Genomic DNA, 26622 nt, shown 5'->3' on the forward strand with positions numbered 1-26622 from the left:
GTGTGCATTAATATTATTGCCCTGGGTTGTCGTAGTCAGACTCCTTGCAAGAATTATGGGGGTAAATCTATTCCTGTAACAGTTTTCTGCACCGCGGACTTCGTTGAACAGGAGGGGGGGTATTATACTGCTACTCACCTACAGTAACTAACTGTCCTATTTTGGATTAAATTAAAATACATTATAACACCAACCATGATAAACATCCATCACCTCTCGATTTGCGTTTATTATTAACTTGCTAAATAATTGTGATTCTCTACCAAGATTTAATACCCTTTGCCATTGCGTGTCTGATGTGAACGCGCATGCGTCGATCCCTTTACTGCTGCACACAGGTCGCAGTCGCACAGAGCAGATCTGCGCAGAACACCAATGGGATCAGTGGGATTCTGCAGATCTGCGCAGAGCTGCGCTGCACGACCGCGACCTTGTTGTTGTGGAGAATCACATTTCCTCCAGAAACGGAGCACACGTGTGCCGGCTCGGCCCGCCTCTGACAGCCTCAGACCAGCCCCGTCCGCTTGTCACGGCGGCCACCGAGATCGCGTAGTAAATCCTCACAGACACATACGCGCTTACGTGCGTTACTGGATGTCGACAATTTGAATGATCTCGCAATTTAAACATCTCTACCATGTGGTGGATAAATTAACAACGCATTTCTCATTTGCGTGTGGATCTTATTAATACATTTACAGCCGCATATATTATACTGGAGTTGCAGAAGAAGCTAAAAAGAGGTGTGTGTGCAGTTCCATTTTCTTCTTTAATTTAGGGTATTTGCCCTGCTTTCTTCTTGATTTGGGGGGCGGATAGTTGGACCAACACAGCTGGATTGTGCACAGGCGTTTGCGGGCTGTCCGGACCAACATGAGAGGACATCAACTCTCGCCCTGCCGAAATGCTGCTCAGTACCCGGCGAGAGTGCCTGTTTCCCCGGACGCCTCGGCAGACGCGCCCCGTCAGGCTCCGAGCAACAAGTGCGGCGAAGCTCCGTCCCAGACACGAACTTTTGCCCTGTCTTCTGGAAAAAGCAGCCCGATAAAGCAGCCCTACGGCGGCCTGCAAGGGACCCGGAGACCTGACCGAGCCCCCTCTGTCACACAAGGTACGCAATGCTGATCAATACGATTATGTTAAGATCAACCGTTGTCAAACTTATGCAACTTTATTCACCAGCAGGGTTACACTGTAATGATGCGTTTCGTTAGCACTCACCGTGTATTATTAATATAGTGAAAGAGCTATCACACCATACCAATATTGTTTAATTGACTATAGGGACAGGGCTATCACACCAATATTGCTTAATTGATTATAGGGAAAGGACACCAGAGCACACTTAGATGGTCGAGCACATTATATCTGGTGCTCTTGTACTGTGGCCCTGCTTGTCCCTGAAGGCTGGTGCTTAGTTCACACAGTTAGGCTCTTTCAGTTTAGTGTACTTTCAGTCACTAGTGGAAAACTATCATCTATGCAATGTGTTAAGCAGCTGTTTACAAGCACAGACAGGGTAGGACTTTGAACCCTGTCACTGCACTGCTCTCATCCTCCAAACTCTGTGGTGGTGGTGGTGGTAATAGTAGTAGTATGCTTCCAAATGCATGAATATTAGTGCTAGAAGTGACAGCTCTTCCAGTTTGTTGAAAACCTCCATTGTAACTTTACTACACTTACACTACAAGATTTACACTGAACTGAGCATGTGAATTTGCGTCTTTTTTCTTGTCAACTCGTCCTGCATGAACCTAAGTCAAAAACCAAACAACCTTTTTGATTTATTATTGAAATGTTATTTTAATAATATGCATCTTTTACTTCTTATTGGTTCTATAATGTGAGTAAGGCCCTTCACTTTGATGTTTATTTAAGCATATTTCAGGCTCATGTCTAGTGTGGAAGATTAAAGCCTTGCTCAGTTATTCCTCTCAGATGTATCCCAGGAAGTGTGCGATGTACCAAGAAGTTGGTTTCAACTTGATGTTGCAATCCTGTATGGGAAAAAAAAAAAAAAAAAAAAAAAAACTGCAACCCTAGTCGTTTTGAAAAACTCACGTTAGGAGGTCAGATCTGCCAGAATTAATACTGCAATCCTTGTTATGGAGGGTAGTGTACATTTCCATTTTGAAGCTGTAGGTTGGAGCTGTGCTCATAATAAATTGTACATGACTAATTTGTGGCTCGTCTTGACTGGGCCTTGTTTCCCAATACAGGGGTAAGTCTTGAGAAATCAGTGCTGTGTCACGCTTGCTAATGGCAGTATAGGCCTCACAGGTCTGCCTAGAAATGTCAGAACAAGTGCTGGGGTATACTGTTGCACTCCTACACGAGAGTGTCTGACACTCAGTGTCTGTACAAGCAGTGCTTCATTCTGGGCCCTCTCAGCAGACAAGCGGGTCAGGAAAGCACTTGGTTGTTTGGAGGATGCCTGTTTGGTGACAGTGCTCACACAGTTACCTTCCAATGTCAGTCATATCATCTTTATCCAACCTTTCTTGCAGTAATAGCAATGTGATACTCAGCATTGCCTCTTCAGAAATTCATGAGCTGTCAGACTTGGTGTCTTGTCACTGCTTTCCCAACTGACAAAGCAAGAAATGGCTTCTGGCTGGGTGGAGAAACTCTGTGACAGGATAAAAACAACTGCATTTTAGTTTGCATGTACATTTGTAATGATCATGCACTTTGTACAGAATATCGAACTGAGGTCGAATGTTCATGTTAATAGTGATCATTATCCCCACACAACTCGAATAAAACTGTTCAATTGAAAGTGAAAGTGATCGATTAGACTTGTAACTCGTCAGAATGAGAATGATGGTTTAGACATTTGCAGGCGTTTTACTATTAGATAGCAGTAACAATGCATGGTCATTTAAAGCACTATGCATGTTTGCAAACTGGTTTATCTTTAATTATACTAGGTTAGGTCACACACTTGTCTCTTTCAGTTAAGTTTAGTTTCAGATTGGGACCTGTTGTGCTCACTCCCTCCCAATCACTAGCATCAGTGCAATGTTGATGATGCTGACTAGTAGTCCTTTCCTCAAACTCCTTGTAGAAGTTTGTAAAACCCACACTTGCCCCCAGCACCATTCTCACAATGGCTTTGCCTGCAATGGTTTATGAAAGTCTTTGCAAGTACAGAGAGGGTAGGACACTGAGAACCAAAGGAGATAAAAGCAGCTTTCCCCCATTTCCCCGTCGTTCACAGAAAACTGGGTTGTCAAGTTTAGTGCTTTAAAAAAAAAAAAAAAAATATATATATATATATATATATATATACACACTCACCTAAAGGATTATTAGGAACACCTGTTCAATTTCTCATTAATGCAATTATCTAACCAACCAATCACATGGCAGTTGCTTCAATGCATTTAGGGGTGTGGTCCTGGTCAAGACAATCTCCTGAACTCCAAACTGAATGTCTGAATGGGAAAGAAAGGTGATTTAAGCAATTTTGAGCGTGGCATGGTTGTTGGTGCCAGACGGGCCGGTCTGAGTATTTCACAATCTGCTCAGTTACTGGGATTTTCACGCACAACCATTTCTAGGGTTTACAAAGAATGGTGTGAAAAGGGAAAAACATCCAGTATGCGGCAGTCCTGTGGGCGAAAATGCCTTGTTGATGCTAGAGGTCAGAGGAGAATGGGCCGACTGATTCAAGCTGATAGAAGAGCAACTTTGACTGAAATAACCACTCGTTACAACCGAGGTATGCAGCAAAGCATTTGTGAAGCCACAACACGTACAACCTTGAGGCGGATGGGCTACAACAGCAGAAGACCCCACCGGGTACCACTCATCTCCACTACAAATAGGAAAAAGAGGCTACAATTTGCACAAGCTCACCAAAATTGGACAGTTGAAGACTGGAAAAATGTTGCCTGGTCTGATGAGTCTCGATTTCTGTTGAGACATTCAGATGGTAGAGTCAGAATTTGGCGTAAACAGAATGAGAACATGGATCCATCATGCCTTGTTAGCACTGTGCAGGCTGGTGGTGGTGGTGTAATGGTGTGGGGGATGTTTTCTTGGCACACTTTAGGCCCCTTAGTGCCAATTGGGCATCGTTTAAATGCCACGGCCTACCTGAGCATTGTTTCTGACCATGTCCATCCCTTTATGACCACCATGTACCCATCCTCTGATGGCTACTTCCAGCAGGATAATGCACCATGTCACAAAGTTCGAATCATTTCAAATTGGTTTCTTGAACATGACAATGAGTTCACTGTACTAAACTGGCCCCCACAGTCACCAGATCTCAACCCAATAGAGCATCTTTGGGATGTGGTGGAACGGGAGCTTCGTGCCCTGGATGTGCATCCCACAAATCTCCATCAACTGCAAGATGCTATCCTATCAATATGGGCCAACATTTCTAAAGAATGCTTTCAGCACCTTGTTGAATCAATGCCACGTAGAATTAAGGCAGTTCTGAAGGCGAAAGGGGGTCAAACACAGTATTAGTATGGTGTTCCTAATAATCCTTTAGGTGAGTGTATATATATATTATAATGACAGGTTTTTTCCTGATGATTATGTCCTTAAGCTAGTTTGTTTTGCACCAAAGGACAGGTACAAACTGAAGCTGTGCAGTTTCAATGTGGGTAGTTTACCTTGCAAAGGAATGCCATTTAAATAGCTAATGCTTGAGTGAAGGCTGACATAGGATGTTTCCATAGAACTGCCAGTGCGAGGGGATGTGTGTGTGTTATTTCATCTTGATGGCAAAAACTTGTTTTTAAAATGTGACAGGATTGGGGCGGCTTTCTCCAGCTCTGTGCAGAGCATTATGCACTAAGCACAACTCTTCAGAGGTTTACACACCCCGATTTCCCTTCATACAGCTCAGTGTTGTTCACATATAGGGGAGAAAAATATGTCTGTGTATGACCGTAGGATGTTGAATTGGTTAGTCATGGTGCTCCACACTAAAAACCAAGAACATTCTAGTCCTGTAGTTTTCTGTAGTCTGGATATAACACCCTGTACTATATTGTATGTTCTTTTGCAATGCTATTTATTTTACTTCAGCACTGTATTAATGGTTGACTTTTGCACTCTATGAGCTACTGTGTTTGTAGTAGGTCAGTCAATCAGATCAATGATCAACCCAGTGGTTGTTCATAACTTAACTCTGCCACCTCCCAAAACAATTTAATCTGCCAGATGACATGTAGTCATGAATGTACCCACTCATTGTTAATAAGATTTCCGTAGGCATTGGTTAACCATACTTAAGAAATCTTAAGTCATTCAGGATAGTGTAGTATAAATCACAGAAAACACTAAATGGAATACCTACTGTCAAGTTTGTGCTTGTTTCGATGAATGATCTCAGATAAATACCAAGAGGCCTTTGTTAACAAGTGTATCCCAGTCCAAATACTTTATTTTACTGATGTATCTGTCTTACAACAGTCATCTTCAGCAACAGCTATAACTTTTCAATTATATTCATTTTAAAAATACATGAGAATAAAGAAAAAAGCAAACAAAACTGATCTGCACAAACCTAATTGTGTAAATGTTATTGTAACTATGGCCTAGACCAAACCTAAATCAATGTTTTGATCTACCTGCAAATCTCAGATTGCAAACCTGTACCCAATCAAGGTTTAATGTATTGTCAGAAGCCAATTTCTGGTACTTAAAACTGAAAATGGGACCGGGTCCTTATTTATAATTAGTGATTTTCTGGGACATCAACATTTTGACTTGGTCTAGGACTATAATTAAAAAATCATGGATAAAGAATCCCTGTTATTAGTAGTGGTAAGAACAGGAAGACCACCACAATGAGTTTTGTGTTGGTGAAATATGCTGTGGTTAATCATGAAATAACTCTTATACAGCCAAAACCTCCTACAAAGAAATACAATTATTTTGAGCTCCAGAAAGCAACCAAGCTTTCATATATTGTTATTAAAGTTTCTGCATGATGCTACATTACTTTAATTTAATTTATTGATTGTAGAACCATGTATGTATGTCTTGGATAAAGACATCTGCTTAATAACTATATAATAATAATAAAATCAGTTTTTGTGTGAACTTGGTTACTTGAGTTGAGGACTGTTAAATTACATGGGGCAAGTCTGGGTAAACTATGCACACTGTTAATTGAACTGTGTATCCTAACAAATGGAGGGCTGGATGTCCGGAAATGAACTTCGTTTGTTTCTAACAGTGCTGGGGACTGGGTGCTGTAGGAATCACTTACTAGGGCCTGGGTTTAATATTCCTGAGATCCGTTCTTTTGGAAAGGCTTGACTCCATTCAGTGTCCGAATGGAAACAGACTTCGTCGGTGGATTTTGCAGGATCTTATCTGCTGTTTATGAATACATTTTAAAGTGTATTTTTTATTATGAAATTATGAAAATGTAAAAATCCAAATGGAACAAAAAAAAAACATCATAGCTATAGAAGCATTTAAATGTAAAGATTAGAAAAATAATTAATCTATATCTGAATATTTCATTGAGAACAATAGGAAAAAAACACTATTTCCTGCAGATTGAAGTGTGCAGAGTCTCTTTCCATTGTTCTGGAAGCCCTGCAGAGTGACTGATGCCACAGCTGCTGCACAGAAGAGGCCTACATTGTCTCTTCACTCTTGCCTGACTCACAGTTCAGCTAGCTAAGGCCAGTGCTGCCTGGTCTAAACCAGTGCTTTCAAAGCACCCTCTGGAGCTTTACTGCTGCTACTGCTTACAGCCAGTGGGAGGGTCTTAATGCTTTGCTGTAGCCTGCTATTGAACAAAGTCACAGGCAGGAGTTTTTTATAGCGTATTCATAGCTTGCCAGAGACGAAACACAGGTCTTTACAAGCCAATTAAGTTTCTGCAGGCTGGAGGAGGAAATAAAGAAAACAACAACAAAAAGTCTTGTGCTCTGTCAAAATCTAAGTTTTCCAAAAACAAAACAAGACAAAAAAATATCCAACAGCGGTGCCCCATAGAACACACTGTCAGCATAAAGGTTTCTTTTTATTGATGGTGTATACATGTAAAGCCTTACTGAGTGTTTAGTCAATTAAAGGAACCAATTGCTTTTACATTTTGTTCCCGCTAATACACCATTGTTTTGAGGTCAAGGAAAAAGTGAAGGTGCTCATTCTGTGGAGATTAAATTAAAGTCGAAGGTTCTGTGCCAACTCAGCCCCACAGATTTTTACTGAAGTGTTTTCATACACACACATTGATCTGACATGTGACTGGATATACTAATCTTGTAACGCAGATATCCGTCAACAGACGTAAGCTCCTGACCTTGTAAATTAAATTATACATGGTTTCAGTGCAAAGAATCGGAGGATGCATTGTTGGGTTACAGCATTTGTTGAATAAACCCCCATAAAAACTGTGTTGGCCAGCGTGAAACACATATTTAAAGGTAACCTAAGCAGACTGGGAGAAAGACGGACAGGATCATCTCATTGAAGATAAATGTCTGTCACGTCCTTCATGTTTAGTGTCATTACAGAGGCCCAAGCTATGATTTATAGCCAAATACAAATGTTAACCCCAACCTGAACTATCCCAGCATATTTGTGGACTATCCCAGAACTTGTTATTGTTTAAAAATTATATATGTATGCATTTCAATAAATTAATATGAATTTGTTTTAAATTGGCACTGCCAGTATTACAGACATTTTCACTTTGACAGTGACACTGGAAGACTGTAGTGGAATCAATAAGAAATTTCACTGTTTCACTCGCGTCACAATTTATGTAACAATGTATGTATAGTGATAGACTGAATGAAAATAGAAACCTTCCACATACTTTACAACATTATAATTACATTTGCAGAAGAACATTCACTACCTAAATCTGTTTTTATATATGCAAAGTCAAACAATTGCTCGCAACAAACATCAGCTGTTAAGCAACTACATCCTGAATAGTTTCAAAACCTTTCAAAATGAAAAGAAAGGGAGAGTAAAAAGAGAGGGGCGGGGCAGATATTATCTTGAATGCAATGTTGAGTAAACACAGTGTTTTTGGTAAATTTGTGTAATTATGAAACACAAGCAGCCGTGCTTGGTGTCTTCCTTTCATAGGCAGATTCTCCTTATTGTGTTAAATCCCAGGGAGGACCTTGCCTCCCAAAACAATACCTGCACTACAAGGTTTATCTCTGTCTTGTTAGCACAGTCAGTCCGGGTGTGCTGTTGACCCAGGGGTTAATCAACCCTGACGTTGCCCCTGGCTGTGCAATATCAAGTGTCCTTCCTTACAGCAAGGTACTGGCTATAAAAACACATCAGCTGCTTGCTCCTGCATAGCATTTTTTGGAGCTTGAGGTTAAGACTGATGAAACAGGTCAAACTGCCTAAACAGTAGATGATCGAATCTGTCGGACACTTGACAAAGCTGTTCTCTATTTTTTTTGTTTGGTCACAAGACCTTAAGTCCATGATTACAATATAAAGGCAGCCTAAGGTCTTGAGCTATGATAGAGGCATGGTTTCTAAGCAACAGCAAGCTTTTTGGTGCCAAATCCACTGCTGGTCTGCACCGCATCTCTGGTCGACTGGGACTTTGAAAGACAGAGTTTATAGAGATGAGAAAACGTGGGCGCATACCGCAGTCAGCAACATCGTGCTCACACTCTTCATCGTTTTCGGGATCCCAAAATACTTCAAAATACATCCCCAGCCGAGCCAACACTAAAACGCTGATGTGTAGCCACCTTTGGGGTGGGACGCAGCAGCTATTTTGGTTCCAGCACACAACGACCAACCCTGGCATAGGAACAGCTTGAAAGGAGCAGTGAGGTTGTAAACAGAATTGTCTATATGTATAATTCAGTTTGGGGCCAGATTTCATTACATGTTTTGCGGATTGCGGATTTTGGAATCAAACTAGAATCCATCAAGCAGTGGTCAGAATTGATGTGTGTTTAATGTGTTGCCATGTTGTTTTTTCCCAGCTGAGCAGAGGCACAGGAAGGGAACACTAGAGGTTTGAAGTGAGGTGTTATGGGGGCGATGGGGAAGAGGAAAATTAGGTCATATGGAATTAAAAAAAACATTTCACAAAAGGCCCAGAGAGGTTCAAGTCAGTATGGAGATTGCTTTGCAGAAACATGAGGCATAGAGGTGGTAGAAGTATTCTGGGAGCTTATCAAGCCAGATGATTTTCATACATATAAACTGGACTATTACACTGAAAAACCCATGGTTACTTTTTTGCTGCTTTGCCATGTTCATTGGACCGTTCTACTGGAGAACGGTTTCGTGACTTGGTTGTGAAAATTAAAATGACTGAAAGGTAGTAAATGTTTAAAATCTAGCAGGTCAAAGATGTGAACTCTACATACAAGATCTTCCTAACAGGCAATCACTGCAAGTGCTTCTGTACCAGACTAGGACAGAGACTGTAGTCACCTATACTTCCCATCATGTCTAAACAATGTATCATGTGTATAAATACATTTGATTTGCGTGAGAAAACCTACACACTTCATAAACTCTACGATATTTATAATTGTATATTATATTTTTTTAAAGCCATACATTCACCAGCATGCACACAAGATGAAAGAACAGCAGAAACTATAATTAATATAATATCATGCATCCACCATGTAGTGATTTCTTTCTGCCCATGATTTATAACTTGGTGATGTGATCTGTTTTGTGCTGTTTCAAAGCTTGTGTGGGCATGTATTGTGACGGGAGCAAGAAATGACTTCCTATGTAAATATCAATCAATCAATCATCCAATTAGTTTTCACTTGGTATAGCACCCTGTGGTCATTCAGCTTGGTCATCGTTACACTACAGTCACTATTACCATACATGTCAGTATAACAATCAGGCACAGTATAAAACAAATCTCACATACAGTATTTTAAGTAAGACAATGGTCACCTTGCTCAGATATATGATGGGATAGGATACAAGCCTAAAGACAGGCCTGGACATTTTGGCTCCTGCACACAACAATATTTATCCCACAAATTACACAAAACAAAGTGGTGTAATCATATTTTTTCGCCTTCCCAACAAAAACAGTGGGACTGTGACTCTTAATGAGATTGTGTGCGTGAGAAGATATTTATCTTGGTCCTGTTTTTCTACCTCTTGCTGTGCCTCATCTGCTTTTGTTTAAATATGAAAACTGGAAACTTCTTATAGGGCAGTCAGAAGGCATATTTAGAGCTGACAGCTTGCATCAAAGCTATTTGGGTATAGGTCCTATTAGGCTCCATATATTGATGAACCAGACTCAAGTATGTGAAACCCAGTACAATCCAGGCCTGAAGATCTGCTGATTAGAAGGCCATTCACTGGCATCTTTGTTCATTCCCAGCGGCTGTGTTTTATATGAAAGGTTAATAAAGACTTTCAAGATTTTCAAGATTTTAAAATCTACTCTATGCCATCATTTTAAGACGTAACTTTATAAAATCTGTATTTCAGTACAGTATAGTCCAGTCTACTGCATTTTTAAAATGTAGCTATAATTATGTGTGTTTGGCAGTACACAGGTAAATTATGATCATTGGATTAAATATTGTTTTGGGTGGACTAAGGGTTACGTTTTTATTGATGCCTTACAGCATTAATTGTGATTGGCATTTGTTTGCTTTATAATTTTATTTGATAACATAACCAAACCAAGAGCATCTTGAAGTAGTATGTTGTTTTTAGGTTATCTTGATTAGCATGACCATGTGAGCTGTCTGTTTGCTCTGTGGTATGAAACTGGAATTTCTCATTTAAATGCCTGCATACTTCTACAACGCTAAGCAGTTCACAGATTGCTATCTGTCATGTGAATTTAGGTCACCATTCAATTGAGATTACAGGATAGAGGTCTGATTCTGTGAGAAAAGAGCTCAACTGGTTTATTCTGCATCTGACTTTTACTTGGGTAATAATTGCCCAAGAGTGGAGTTTTTTATTCAATCCTTCCTAGGCCTTCCTTAAGCAAAAGTGTTTTTGAATATAGCAATTTATACTGTGTAAAATTGAATCCCTCTCATAATTTCATGATTGGTCTGATGGGAGTAATTAGGATAGCTTGTTAGGTTAATAATCTTCTTAGTCCATGTCTGGCCCGGTGGACAAGGTACAGAAGACACGGTGTATTTTGTGTGACATCGCCATTCCCAGAAGGCACAAGTTATACTGCACTAGACCAGATTCATATTTTTAGACTCGCAGACAGGATTGAGCCAGAATGATTCTGCCGTCCAGCCAGGACTGCTGTTTTCAAATGGGTTATACTTTTCACATCCCCCTGATTACAATCTGGCCTGTGCAATGTTTGTTCCAGTATAGTGTGGCTTTGGTGGACCTGAGGATTGCATAATGGTTTCTGGCACTGAAGGACTCCATTCATATGGCTCTCCCTTTACAGCAATATGGGGGTGTGACATTTCTGAGGAATTGATTTTATAATGAGAGCATGGTTTGTATCTGCTGGGTTAGTACACCTAACGATTGTGACTCATCTCTCTCCGTATCTTTTTTCTTCAGTACATCTCAAAACAGCATTTAAGAAACGGGTCTGGATTAATATATCTGTACTGGCAGAGGTGTTGAAAATTATAAACCTGCATGTTGCTTTGCTTAAGACCAACAGTAAGCAGCAGAAGCAAGGTTTAATACCTGAGAAAACATATGTATGTTCCAGCACCCACTTGCAGATTATTTGGGGGCACACAGACATTTCTGTCTAAGAGCCAAAGAAACAATTGTGGACATATAGAGGACATATTCCTTCGGTAAAAAACAAAACCCTTGCCCGTGTTTTTGTTTTCTAAATGCAGAATGAAGGGTAAAAATGCAGTGCCATTTCAGATTTTGCTTTTGGAGAATTTTATTATTTTAAAAATTCAACTACACAAACTGTATTTTTAATGCATATAAATAGGCCTTGGGAATTGTTGGCTGGTGGCTGATGCTGTTATACAGTGGACTGTAATTGCAGCAAAAGTGTTCTCTCCTCATGTGGCCTTAAACTATACTCCTGAATGGCAGCAGTTGGTTTGAAAATAAAGAAGAAATTATGCCATCCTCTCCACCCTCATCTACTGAGCTTTCCAGACCTTTTGGTAAAAGTGGTTAAAAAAAAAATGGAAGTGGTCTCAATATTGGTGGAAATACTGAGAATCCTGATCTGCAGAAAGAAGAAACAGAGTCGTTGTTATTACCAGACATTTGAGCTACAGTTGTCCACTGAGTTATACAAACTAATGGCATTGTCTTCTCCAATCTGCAGAGAAGCCGGTCATCTCTCCTCCAGTGTTCATTTTCCAGAAGACCGCGCTGCATATGAAGGTAAGTTCTGATTTTGTGTACTGAGCTGGCGCTAGGGACAGGATTTCTCCCCCCATGTAACTTTGTTATAACTTGCTCCAATATCTATTGAGAGGCAGGGTGATTCATTTGTTAATGAACTGAGCCGGATCTGACATGACTCAAGCAGAGACCTGTAAAATGAGCATGCCACCCTGCAGCAAGTTGTGTAACGGGAACATTGAGGTCAAAGGATGAGGACACACTTGACGATCTTTGAATGCAATACATTTTGTTTTTGCAGAGGGTGGCCGAAGACTCAGTAGATGACAATGGTGAGTATGGTGAAGCTGTTAGCACTGATGACATTCACTGTTATTTTAATACTTGCGCTACTTAACATCACAGCTGCATGTTTATAGTAATTTAAAACCCTTTTTTTTTTTTAGAACCAATCATCTATATGTATTGTGATATTATTGTAATGAATTGGCTACAGGTGGCAACATTGAGAGCAGTTTCCATGCTGGGTAATGAGGGAATCTCATGACAAAAGCATTTGTTAATATGAAAACTGTGCCACATTCAGTTTACACTTGAAATAGTTGTTCTTATAAAGATTCCTCCCTTGTGACTTGCAGTAATCAATTAGTGTCATTTCCCACAATATCCATCTGTATTATGTGACCTATTAATGTGGGCCTATAGCTACTAGAACAATAACAGGCCACAGAGTATTTCCAACCAGCAAGCCCCTTACATTCAACTTGGTTTCCCTGCCTCACTTTTACAACTTGTACGTGATTATACTGCAAACTACTAGTCCCTTTCCAACACTAAATAGTCTTCATAAAATGTGGTATCCCACATGTGCCCCTAAACCCATGCCCTGAGAATCCAAGCTAAAAGCTACTGGGGTGGTAATATAAGCATACTCACTTCCTTTGGATTCTTGGCAGCTGTCACGTTCATTGTCAAATGAAGAGATCCCGGACAAACCCCCAAACTGTTGGAAAGAATTTCTCGGGACAGGAGTTTCAGTCAATCAGTTTTATTTTCGAAATAATTCACGTGGAAAACCTGCGTCTGGTTAGGAGAGAGAGGCCTGTCGATTTCCTGGTTACAAGCAGTTATATTCCCCACCAGAAGAGGCGATCTACAAAGGGAGAGGGCAGTCCTCTCCCTTCTAATTGGACAGTGATACAGTAGCAAAACAGCCAATCATAAAAGTATACAGTTTTGCATAATAGTGATTGTCTGGGAAAATTTCACAACTTGCATAAGCCTTAAACTAGAAATGTTTATCTTGACCCAAGATGTAGGAGGCGTAGCTGCTCAGCCCCTGGTATCAAGATCTTGTTCCCACCAAATTCAGTGGGTTCTCAGTTAAACTTGGCAGTAACAAATGCTCACAAGACAATGAACAAAAGGACAGTGTGCTCCTTTTACATAAATATAATTAATCTCACACACAGAATAAAAGCAATGATTATACGTATTCAGAAAAGCATTGATCATTCATTTAAAAAAAGCAATGGTATACAAATTAAAGAAAAGCATTGATCATTCACATTAATCGTTCAAGCACTTGGTGGACTTGACTCTCAAAGTCTGTTTTCCTGTTGGTTGTCTCACAGGCATGTTTTTGTCTCTTGCTGCCTGCTTCTGCGTCGTTACTGTTTGTTGTAGTCCACGGTCCCTGTTTTTCTGTAACCCTAGTTCCCAACAAAATCGTATCCATTAAGGAGTACACAGAAGTAGATAAATCTTCAGTTTGCAAATTCATTCCTTTGTTTCATGATCTCTCCCTTAACAGGCCTAGGAGTAAGTCCTGGAAAACGCATGCGTTCGTTTACCTTTCCGAGTCCAAATGCTTGCTGTAAAGCAGGTAAGACGCACTGCCTGATCTGAATACACCCAGATTCTCATAGTCCTATTTTGTTTGCTATTTGAACCCTAGGCTTGAGGCTAGATACCGCTGTGCTACATACGTCTCAAAGTCAAACTGGCTGGTTGACAAAAATAAATAAAAATCGTTACTACTGTTTTTCATATATATATAATTGTTTTACTCAATACAACACACTCCTGTATGTACCTTTGTTGTGCTACGATATTTTAAAATTGATGCTTTAACTTCCTTTGATGTTACTGAAGCCGTTAAGATACAGGTTTCTGAAATTGCCAAAAGATATCCAAATGCTGTGATCGTCAACAGCCATTATTTCCAACTCACCCCAGACTAAATCTATGCAGCCCCATTACTGAGATACATAGACAAGGCTCTCCTCTCTTTATCAGTGCTGTGAACAGGTAGAGGGCAGTTCCCTTTGCTACCATTCAGGGGCATGCACATAAATCACCTTGAGGACTGGGTGATTATAAGTCCCACACTGATAGCAGACTTCTTCTTTTCTCATCTTGCTGTGCATCTACAGGTTTCAAAGAGAGGAGGAAAAGAACACAGTCCACCTCCTTCAGCTGTGCCTTCTCCTTCCCACCTTCCCAGACAGGTAAACTATTCCCACTGACGATGGGCCCCTCTGGTTCCCATATTCTGTTAGAGAAAGCCTCTTCTCCCACTCAGGAAATGAGAAATTAAAGTATTATAAATGCTCTTTTTAACTGTATAAGCTGATCTGGGTCATAAAATAAGGGAGATGTACCTCTATCAATCCAATCTCCATTACTGTATAATATAAATATACTGTTCAATTCATATATTTACATCACTGATCGTAACTGTACTAAAAACATTTTTGTGACATCAACCTTTAATATTTCCATTGTTAAAATCTACGAATATATTACCTAACAGTTGTGACTGCCTTTAGTGCCATGGAGATCCTGTAATATTGCAATAACCAAATGCAATTACTTAATGATTAATCAAGCAACTCTAGCCATGGGATTGTAAATTTATTTTTTCTCTTTTTTTTTTTTAGTTTCAAGAAAAAATGTGTTTATGCCCTCAAGTCTGTGCAACATTAATATCAACAAACCTATACTCAGAGGTAGGTGTTTTTCAATTTCTCACATAGGAAGAAAAAAGATTCAAAATAATACCTTTTCATTTAAATATCAGATGAAAATAAAATCATATTCATTGGAGTTAAAAACAGTGTCTTGTAAGAGTACATAAATGGTCACAAATAATCTAAAACTAAGCCCATTAACATATATGTTAGGTGTATTCTTGTTTCTAAGTCTTAAGGAATTTAAATTACACCAAAAAGATACATTTCTACATGTTTTTTTGAAAACATGAAGGTCCCATGTCGAAACATAGTTACGCAAGGCCCTCGATCAGTGGAGGGTGTTGTTGTCTTGTGATCAGTGGTGAGTGGTGTTGTCATGTATCACTGGCAGGGTGTCCACTGTGGAAGGCAAAAGGGGCTGTGCTGAGGCCAGCCACGCTGCAGGCCCCCCTGCCTCAGAGTTTCTCTCCACCTCTCCCTGCAGAGGCATCCAACAGCCAGGACACTGCCCACACACCCGGCACTAACCACACGCCCGGTCAACAGGTGAGCTAGCTATCTCCATAGCAGTTGTGGCCTCCAACAATCCAGTTAGATCGACAACTCACTCTCAAGGCTGGGAATATGCAAGTCAGTTTAAGCAAGTCACCAGTTCAATTAGCCGAAGGGTACTCAGTTGTGTGTTCAATCTCTATTGAGTTTAAAAAATACTTTTGTTTAATGAAATCAGAATGAAATGACTCCAGATAAATTGTTAATTGAAGGGTGACCTACCACACCTACTTGATTAGGGCTTTCCAGGACATGACTGATTTCTACCAGTTTTATACTTTTTATCACCTCTTTATCAACAGTCAGCAGGGCTTTCTTTCACAGACTATGCTAAGTCGTAATCAAAGAATAACATTGTGTTACCTCTGGTAGTCTGGTAGCAATCCTTAATTAATTCTAGATGTGGATTTGGAAGTCCAGGGGAATGTTTTCTACTTTTTATTAGAGTTCTTGCTGTTTATTTCTCATAGTGTAATCTCAGACCAGTGGTGCTTGTTAGACTATTGAATAGAATATAGAATATTGCCTGCATTGATTCAGGAAAAAATAAATAAAAAGCATATCTGAATTTCATTAAACTTTGTGTAGCTTCATCCTATAACAACACAAGGTTCTTATTTCTTACATCTGTACCTAAAATTAAAAATGCTTATTTCGAATGAAATCACTCCAGTCTGATGAGCTGTGATATTCTGTTAATGGATTGCTTGTGGTGTCACATTTTGATGACTAGAAGCTGTGTAAGCAATGGATTATGCACATTTCCATTTCCTTAGATTTGTTTTCTTTCCTTTCAAAGTGTTTACGATCAGGAGTTTTGAAAGATCTGTTTTTCCACAGTTTTGACTGAGACATTTGTGAAGAAAAAGGACAGAGCACTTGGCTTGTCTTTGGCACACTGTACAAAGTGAATTGTTGTGTTGTAGACGAGGCTTGTGATGCCCCCCACATCACTCAGTGTTTCTGATTCACAGCTGCCCAGAGATCCACACAGTCTGCCAGCAGAAGACCCTTCCAGCATAGAAATGGACAGCACTCCCTCATATAACAGCGCCCTTCACTTAACATCTTCCTCAGCAGACAGGTATGAATCGGTTATGGAGTCTCAATGGCAGTATTGATTCTTCTCTTTGTGTTGACAACAGCATGTGTTCTTTCAGCAGAATGGAGACAATTATCTTAATCCAGTGCCCTTTTTTAGCAACCATAGCCATGACTTCAACCATAAATTGACGTACTCAAACAATTCTGCTAGCATAGGAAAGAGTCCATTATGATAACTAGCATGTTTTGTTCTAATTATGATGCAGGATTATTTGGCATACTCTTGTTGTTGTTATTATTATTATTGACATCCTGGAAATATATGTTTAGTACTGTGCAGTCTTCTGTATGATATACAAGAAAGATCATTCAGTATGGAAGAATATGTATGTGGGTCTAGAAGTACAGAAAACACTGTAAAGGAACACGATAGAGTAAATCATTACTCAATTTTCTTATTATCTGTACTGCTGTCCTAATCTTCAGAATTAACCTTTATCTCTCTCCTTGCAGAAAACCTTTAAAGACGCACCCACTTCCCCCCAAAAACAGTTTCCAGTTTGTATTTGGAGAAAACATGAGTGAGAGAGTTCTGGTGAGTGTACCAATTTTAAACACCTGTCAAACACAAACACTTCTTTTACATTGTAGAAGAGTCCAAGCCCTCCCCTTACACTCTAAAACACATTAAACTAATGCTCAGCATGATATTATAGGATTATATATGTGATTACATGATATTTAAGGAAGGTATGCTGTGTTTTTCTTAAAGATTGCAGAATGTGTTATCATCCCTGAGCCCCAAGGTCTTTAGCTACAGAGCCAAACCTCAGCAAAACCAAGCTATTACTCTCTTCATATAACCAGGCTGCTTAGTGTGGATTGTGAGCTTGTTCAATGTCCCCTCTCTCAGAGTCCAGTGAAGACCCCAGATGCTGAGAGTGCAGACTGCAGTGACGCAGAAACCTCTGACCTGGAGTCCAGCTCCTACTCAGAGTCTGAATTTGAGTCCTCGACCTCCGGCTCTCTTCACAAAAGTAACTATTGTCCCGATTTCCTCCCTGTAAAATTGCTAACCAACACTCCATTGTTTAAGTTTTGAGAATTTCCAGAAATACAAACTATGCAGAGTATGCAGCACAAGACAATAACCAAATAAATGCAGGGCAAACAAAAAAGGAAAGAAGAAAAAGTGACACAATAAAATAATAATATAATACAAATGAAAAAGGATGTTGCTGTTTGAGCCATGAAACCATAATGGTTGCTTAGAATGTTTTACATGAGAAAGAAAAGGTTGCCATGCATTGTTGAACTTTTCTGTAATACCCCTAAGTGTGAATATAATCTTCCACTTTTTCTTAATATTTCCCTCCCTACTTACACAACTTCTGGTTGGTGACCAGGCTGGAAGCAGCCGGCTCCGATTTGACAGCCGAGTTGTTACGTTTGCCCAAAGTAACATACAAAACCTTTATTGTATCAAAAACCCAACCATTATGGATGAAGTGTTGTTAATGCTGAACAGACATTGTTGGAGAAAGCTGCTGGAGCTCTACCACTATCATTGGGCCAAAATCATTGGGCCAAAATCATTGGGCATGATGTCGCAGAACTGACCTGACACGTCATTGCCTCGTCCCAAGCCTCCAAACAGGCTGCCGACGCCAGCTCTTTAGTTAAATAGTGCATCTCTTTTGTAAGTGCAGCCATCTCCAGGAATGGCTGAACAAAGGCAGCTAAACAGACGTAAACTGAGCACTGTCAGGTCTCCCGACGTAATGCTGGCATTTTATTCTCTTGTCCCAGACTTGCTTTTGACATCCTTAATTTAGTGCAATTTCAAATTCTTCAGTGATGGATCTCCCTCTTGTGGCAGCAAGGTTTAATTACAGATGCAGGGACTGTATTGTGAAGGAGGTTCTTTATAGTGTTTCAGCGCGGGGAATCATGGGTACAAAAACAACAACCTCTAAATCCTGAGCAATACCTTGTGCACCATATCCAGTCTAAAAGTAATCTCAAACATAAACATACTAATCACAATTTTTCAGTAAAGCAAAAGTCACCGCTTGTTTGTCCAGCTCCTAGTTGGCAAGATTGTTAACTTACCAAGCTGTGGCCAGTTGTGTAAGTTACCTTAAGTGAACTTCTTCCTTTGTTTTCCGCCTGAAGGGTATTAAACAGAGACTCACTGAAGTCATTACACCAGATATGGGAAAAGTTGCTGTATTTAATTCTTAAGTTACTCAGTAGTTAATGGAATTTATGCGACTGGTTCCAGGCCTCAGGTACAGTCCTCCAGGACAGCTACTGCACCACACTACCCTCTCTGTTGTGTACCCCCAGCACAGTGAAAAGATTGACTCTTTTCCTAGTCCCTAGCTCAGATCTGAGCTCCAATCACAGCAACAGTACTTATCCTTACCCATTTCTGGTTGCCTGACCAGCAATAGAGGTGACTGTAATGAGGTCATAAATAAATAAATAAATAAAATAGATCAATTCAAAATAAATGACAAAATAATAACAGTCCAAATTCTGGAAAATTGTGAAAATTGGATAACAAATTTGGGAGTTATGAAGAATTAATTTATTGGAAAGTTTTTGTAATAATTACAGCATTAATTAATCATTACCCTTTTTAGATTATTGATGCAAATGAACTACAAATAATTAATGAACTGCCAGTAATAACACACTTCTTTACTTATTTTCAGATATTGGCCAGCTGTAGAATGTGTAGATGTGTAAATAAAGCTGCGGCACTGAGAGGCTCACACAGGTGTGGTCAGCTGTGGCACTCAGGCTCACAGGCTCAGTCATGGCGGATGCACTGGCTCTGCTAAAACACAGACTCAAGACAGTATTTCATGCTTTCCATTTGTAGATTTTTAATTTTTTTGTAGAACCACTTTATTTCTCAAAAAAACACATGTAGATGTAAACATTAACACGTGACGGCACCACGCATTGTAGTACTTTTATTTATAGATTTTTGTGTCGCAATTACAGGTAATATAGGCGGCTGCTGTTTTTAGAACAGTAGAAATTAGTAAAGATCCAAATGTAAAAAAATTCCCTAGCAGCTACGACTCAAGTGTACAATAATAACACATTGTTAAACGCAGCAATTATAATTCTTCACTACTAAACTACTGATGGGACATAATAAATTAAACTTATTATACTTCCCAATCAAATAAATTGTATAATCCTCTTGGAAACTGTTGCTGTCTGAAAGCTCTGAAATGTCCGCGGGTGCGGATTTTCGGGGATATGGGTGCTAAGTAGCTATTTATAATACTGGCAGGGTCGTTAACGAAGTACCTTCCATTTTATTGTATTCTTTTCAATGTTTGACTGACTGTATCATGACAACTTTAATTGACTCATTAACTCATATACATAAACTCCATGGGGGAGTCAGTGATGGTTTTAATTTCACCACTAGAGGCTGTGTTTGTCCCCTATAACCAAGGATATTATTGCGTACAACCCCATAAAACCATCGGCCATTATCGGTGTTCATTTCTGCCGATTGCTGATAGTTTAATAAAGCTGTTATCTGCCCGATTAATCGGCCTACCTCTAGACTGTAACCCAGTCGACTTCAACCTCTTGTCCTTGAGGGCCACAGTCTAGCAGGTTGTGTAGTTCTCTTTAAATCATCACCTGCATGACCCTCGGGAAAGGGGTCATATTGTTTATGTTCATTCCATGAACTAATTATGGCTCAGGAGGAATGCAAATGATCCCTCAGGGGTCCAGATTTGAGTACACACTTTTACACTGAGGATCCCCAAGCAGGTCCTGTGAAGGAGCATAGCAAGGAGGTCCAGGTAGCCTAAAGCAATAGAGTTGATGTTATTTTTGTGATGGTTTTTGTGTGTGTTATTCAGCAGTGAGAAGGCGGACCCTGCGGGAGTCTGCGGCGGCCTACACTGCAGCCTGTGGGCGGAGATGTCTGCTGAAGCAGGTGCAGGTCTTCACAGGGGAGGAGCAGGAGAGCAACGTTCTGCAGGTACAGCGCCTGTTCTTACTAAGCCTAACCAAAAATGAAAACATTTCATAGGCTACCTCGCCTATATTAAAAATTAAATAGAAAAATAACCTAGTTTGTTAATGTATTTAATATTAAAATAAATAGCATTTCCAGATCATTGTGTTTTATGCCTGCACTGATCTCACTACTGTTGGGTTTTTGTAAGTGTGCGTGTTTTGTCTGGTTTCAGATGACCTGCAAGCTGTTTGTGTTTGAGAAGGCGTCACAGTCCTGGTGTGAGAGGGGAAGGGGGGTCCTGCGGCTCAATGACCTGGACACAGAGCAGGCTGCCAGTTTGCAATCACGACTAGGTACAGTGAGCAGAAAACATGGTCCGATATGAGGACCCTGGAGGCCCGTAGACCCAGAGACTTCACAGTTCTCTTTAAATGACTTACCGCTTAACCCTTCAGAGTTTGAGTTTGTTCAGTTAAGCAAGTACTTCATTGGAATATGTAAAGGTAGCGGTGTTCAGAAATTCTCAGGGCACAGCGAAGAAGAAGTAACAAGTTTATTATATATATTAAAAAAAATAAAAAAACAGGTTAACCTCTCTCACACATGAAGTGCAGAGAAGAACGAAGGATGTGAGCTGGAGAAGCCTTTTTATATCTTCAGATAAACGATAGGTTGCAGTGGCTTTTTTTATTTTTTATTTTGTTTTCCAGTGATGAGAAACCAGGGCAGCCTGAAAGTGATCCTGAACACTAAACTGTGGGCTGAGATGCGCCTCCATCGGGCCACCAGGAAGAACCTGCAGCTGACCGCCACAGATCTGGAGGATGGCTCTGTCAGGGTCTTCCTCATTCAGGTGAGTTGAAACCCCGACACCTCCCAAAAATGCAACTTTGTATACTTACAAATGCCTCAAAAAGTCCTGCTCCACTGAGAGAGAAGGTTGCAGAAAGAGCAAGGGATACTGAGACAACAAGGTGAATTGATGCCTGTTTACAATTTCTGAGGCCTGCAAGAAAAGTAAAGTTTGTTGTACAGTCTTTGTTACTTTTTTTCTTCATTTTCTTTCGCTGGTTTATTGCTGTATTGCTTTTGTGTTGACGAATGCCTTTGTCACTTCAGGCCAGTGTCAAGGAAATCACCCGACTCTACCTGGCCATTCACCATCGGCTGGTGGCACTGCGCTGCAGAGCTGTGGAGCAGGGGAGCGGGCCTGGTCTGGAAGCAGAGGAGCCAGGACCTGCCTTCCCACACTTTGACAGTGAAGGGGAAGGGGATGAGGCGCAGGTTTTAACTCGACTGGGCTGCTCCAGAACAGGTAAGCTGGCCTGCGTGGAACAAATAGAAAACCACACCCTCTAGTCAATAATCAAAAAGAGCCACTATAGAAATCCAACAAATCAGCCAAAATAAAACAAAAGAAAGAGAACAAATTGCCAGAAGGTCAATCTTATCTTGCAGAACTGAAGTTTTCAATAGTGTATCCACAATGCTACACAAATCTGCACACACACTTGCACGCGCGCACACACACACACACACATTTGCCTTATTCAATTAACTTATCATTGCATTTCATGTCAGACAAGGAAATAAGAACAAAATCATTAAGTAGGATACGCAACGCCACAATCAGTTCTATCAAAGCAGAAATATTGCCTTATTATGTTACTCATCCAAAACAACTTAATCTTATAAGCAGCAATGTATTATTTTAGCTGTTGAAATAGCTGTTTGACCAGTAGGAAACAGGATATCAAACCTTCAATTAAATCACACGAAGCAAAGACATCTCACACATCTCAAACACAATCATCCCAATGAGAGCTTATAACAAACTTAGGAACTCATCCAACTGCAAGCGACTGTCAGCGTTAATTACAGTTGGCCTGCATTTCCCGGGACGCTTCATACAGATCAGAGACCAACCATTCCTAGCCCACCCTAGTGCTTTCCAGGAGGGGACTCTACTGCATCCCAATTGTTCACCTGATGTGTACACTCTGATATGACTGCCACACTGCTTTTCAAGAGATCTTTCTTTGTTCCCTGACAAAAAAAGGAAATTATACTTTAAGTGGATGCTTATGTTAAAACTGTGTTTCAGGTTGTTAAATAATCAAAACCTTGAACAGTAGATTGCTTCACTTGTCCAATTAAGTTCTTTACCAAAGGTCCAAGAATCTTCAAGTAAAACGGAAAACTTCCACATCCTTAATTTCTTTGCAGCTCCCAAAGATCAGTTCTCCTTGGGTAGAGAAGTGTGATATGCACCTATAGGATTATCTTTTTAAAACCTGGCAGGAATTGGGATGGATTCACCAATTTGAGCAAAACAGAGTTCCTGTGTCTGTAAGAGCTGAATCACACAAGCTGTCCACGTCGGGGGTTAAAGCCATTACAAGAACTGCCTCCTGGATGAATGACAGCGAGGCTGGTGGCAGTTAAGCTCTATTTAGAAGCTTATCATGCTTGTCCTGTGTATTTTGAGGTCAGGGATTGGGAGGTGCCCTACCTCAGACTGTACCCGTGCACTGTGTGCTGTGCGTTCTCCAAACAACTGATTCAGTCGTTGGAAAGCACCTAAGTTTCCATCAGCGTTGTAAACCGCAGCCCAATTTGAAAAACATGTACATTTTGGAATTAGAAAATAAACCAGTCTAGCATTTTATATTGCACTCTTAAGTGCCTTTATGTGCCTTTTCAGTACTCTGCATTTCCCCTTAATTCCATTTCTTACTTATCCTTACATCAGTGCTCTGTCAGTCTCGGTTAGTAGGCTACCTATTATCCCAGTATAAACAGATTCAGCGTTTTCCAAAACAGAAGAGCTTCTCCCACCAGTGCAGCTCTGTCTTCCTGTCCTATGTAGGCTAATGCAGACCCACCCCATTGATAAGCTTGTCACAGCTGTTTCTGTGATATTGAGAGCTGGCAGCCACCTTGGCCCTAGACCACCAAGGATAGTGTATCCTTGTCGACTAAGCTGCAGCCTCCACAGATCTCCCTGGGTCCTCAAGCCCACCGTTTTGTGTCTTGGAAAGGAAATGGCATTGTACTATAATACCCTTCATTGCTGACTGATGGTAAAATAGTACAATAGTACAAGGAAACATAAATGTGCTTGTCTGGTGGAATATTGGGAGTGTGACAGTTTGTGGCACCTTTGAATTAAAAAACATGCTCTCCTTTTGATTTTTCAGGTGGATCTGACTGGAGCAATAACTACCCCAGGATGTGTTCCTAACATGACATGCCCCCCTCTACCAGCACTCCCGGGAGTTAATTTCAACCAGATCCTGACAGACACTTTCCTTCACTACCTGCAGAGAGGAAGGCGTTCTGGGTTTCCTTACAGCATTAAACAAGCAATCATACTCACATTTTAGTCTTCGTTTGCAAGGCAGACGGCAGAAGTTGCTGTTATCTTCTGAAGAATGAGGAATGTGTTTTAAACTGATGCTTCACAGCTACTACTGTCTTAAGTATTATATGATTTTTTTTGTGTTTTAAGAGACAAAACACCCCAGATTTTTTTAACAGTTTGCATTTATAAGTTTTTAGATACCCATCTTAAACAAATCTAGTTTTTATTTTTGTCTCTTACTTATCTAGGGAAATACTGAACAAAAAAGATTTATGGTGAAAGGCCTTGGTGACAAACTAATAAAAAGGGTAAAATAGTTTTCTGTGAGAGATGTGCATTGACCTGTGTTGACTTGTGTATAAGGAAACTCTTGGCTTCTCTATCGTATTTTTGAAGGATGGGAAAAGATATGTGGAATTTATTTTTCAGGGATGTATATTGCATATTTATTATTTATTAACGAGTGGTCGTAATTTAAAGGCTTCTTTTTGAGAAAAATGTTGATTTCTTCGTGCTGTACTTGAGCGATTCCCATATATTTTCTTCATCATGGGCTACAATTTAATTCCATTGTTTTTGCTCCCCTTTTCCTTGACCCATTATCATATAAAGTGCAACACTGTTTGATTAGTGCTGTACTGTGGCTTTAGAATGATAAGCAAACTGCAGAAAAAACATTAACATAACACATTGCAAATGCAGTTTGTTTAGCTAGTGTACGTTTTTAATTCTCTGTCCTATAATATAGACTTCAGTTAAAACTCTGAACATTATTATTATTTTTGATTATATTAACTAATTATTTGTGCAAGTAAGCTTTTAAAAAATATATATTTTCTTTACTGTGAATCAAAAGAGTCTATGAATGGATTTAAGTTTGTGGAATGTATGGTTTAGTTGAACACAGCACAGAGCTTTACGATAACTTAGAAAGATGGAAAAAGTTATTAGGAGAAACTGAACTGTTTTTCCGAAAAATTGCTGGAACTGGATTTTGGCAATACAATGTAAGTGTTAAACTGTTTATTAAAAAGTTGTATATACTATACTGTGTAACCCAACATTAGACCAGCTTTCCTCTACAGTTCAGAGGTCAAAGGTCTTGTGCTATGTAGAGGGTGTCTGCAGTTGTCGATCAGTAAGAAGTGGACTGACACCATTCCAGTATGGGATGTTAGTTGGTTGCCATATTGCACGGATGACCATCCATAACATTCTAGAAACTTCACGGTTCCGAAAGTCCAGTTTTTATGGATATTGTATGGAAATGAAATCCTAAATACATTATGAACTAATCTTTTGTCTGTTTCTGAGTTTTTGGCAATATAGTGTAGGCCTATATCTAGTATCTTCAAAGGATGTGTTACAAGAATGAACTTCAGCTTTCTGTCAGCCTTAAAAGCTAGTTTTCTAAGACTTAAGTTTTTCTGACTACCTCTCTTCCAGACAAAGCCCATAAGAAGGTTGTTTTGTTTGCATGCTTGTTTTTTAAACCTGTCATCACTTTGTGTGATGACAGAGCCATGAAGAGTCCAACTGCCTTTTAATTTTCTCAGCTTTGTGTTGTTAAGCACCTGCTGTTTTAAACCTGAGGCACACAGCCACTTTTGTTATGTACTCTGTATTGGCTTCAATCCCTATGTGTGTATTATTCCTATAGCATCCCTAAAAGTGACAATCTTCACAGCAACAACTCTGTATTTTGGATATGGGGCTCTGATTGTGTCAATGACTGTGGGAGGCTTAACAAAATCCTTCAGATATTTGCTCCAGTGCCTGGTTATTCTGTATACAATGTAACTAGCATCTAGTTTTTTTTTTTTTTTTTTACCTCTAAGCATGTTATAAGTTTCATCATGTTAATATTATCCATGTTTCTAGCCATTTCACCTGAATGTATTTTGAAAGGTGCAGTTATCATCAGTCTGATTCTGGTTCACAAATCATGTACTTTGTAATATAAAGCATTTTTTGTAAAATGAATGAATATAAGTTGCCTTAATCAATGTAAAGTGCTTTTGCCATTTCACAAGAGTTGATAAACTATTGATACTTTGTTTATCAGATATTATATATTCTTGTCACTCTCAATCAGTTTTTTTTTTGGTTTTTGTTTAAGATGTTCATTACAAATAAAATATATATATATATATTTATTGATTTACCTGTGTTGCTGTAATTTGTGACAACTGCATACAATTTTCCTTGATGTAACTCATAAGGATGAAGGGCAAGTCTGTCTTTATTTTGGCTTTAAATAATGCAAAAAGGAAAGCTATATGTCTATGGTATCCCACACAAACACTTCATTCATTTAAAATAGATCAGTTTAGCTATCACGACTACTTGAAACTGCAAAGAAACAGTATGTTATCTATTCCAATACATTTTCAAAGTGCAATCAC

The 26622-nt window shown here is 39.7% G+C and overlaps 1 protein-coding gene across 1 annotated transcript; it reads left to right on the top strand.

Moving 5' to 3' along the window:
- The first annotated feature begins 536 nt into the window (after positions 1-536).
- Positions 537-26378, top strand: LOC136755522 (ran-binding protein 3-like). The gene is made up of 15 exons (XM_066712188.1): positions 537-1111; positions 12260-12318; positions 12581-12611; positions 14093-14164; positions 14715-14789; positions 15222-15290; positions 15646-15800; positions 16781-16890; positions 17364-17445; positions 17764-17887; positions 20753-20874; positions 21086-21206; positions 21564-21706; positions 21973-22168; positions 24054-26378. The coding sequence occupies exons 1-15, from the start codon at positions 874-876 to the stop codon at positions 24095-24097; spliced, it is 1641 nt and encodes a 546-aa protein (XP_066568285.1). The 5' UTR covers positions 537-873; the 3' UTR covers positions 24098-26378.
- The last annotated feature ends 244 nt before the right edge of the window (positions 26379-26622 follow it).

This window comes from Amia ocellicauda, chromosome 8 (genome assembly GCF_036373705.1).
Source record: "Amia ocellicauda isolate fAmiCal2 chromosome 8, fAmiCal2.hap1, whole genome shotgun sequence".
Lineage (NCBI taxonomy): Eukaryota > Metazoa > Chordata > Actinopteri > Amiiformes > Amiidae > Amia > Amia ocellicauda.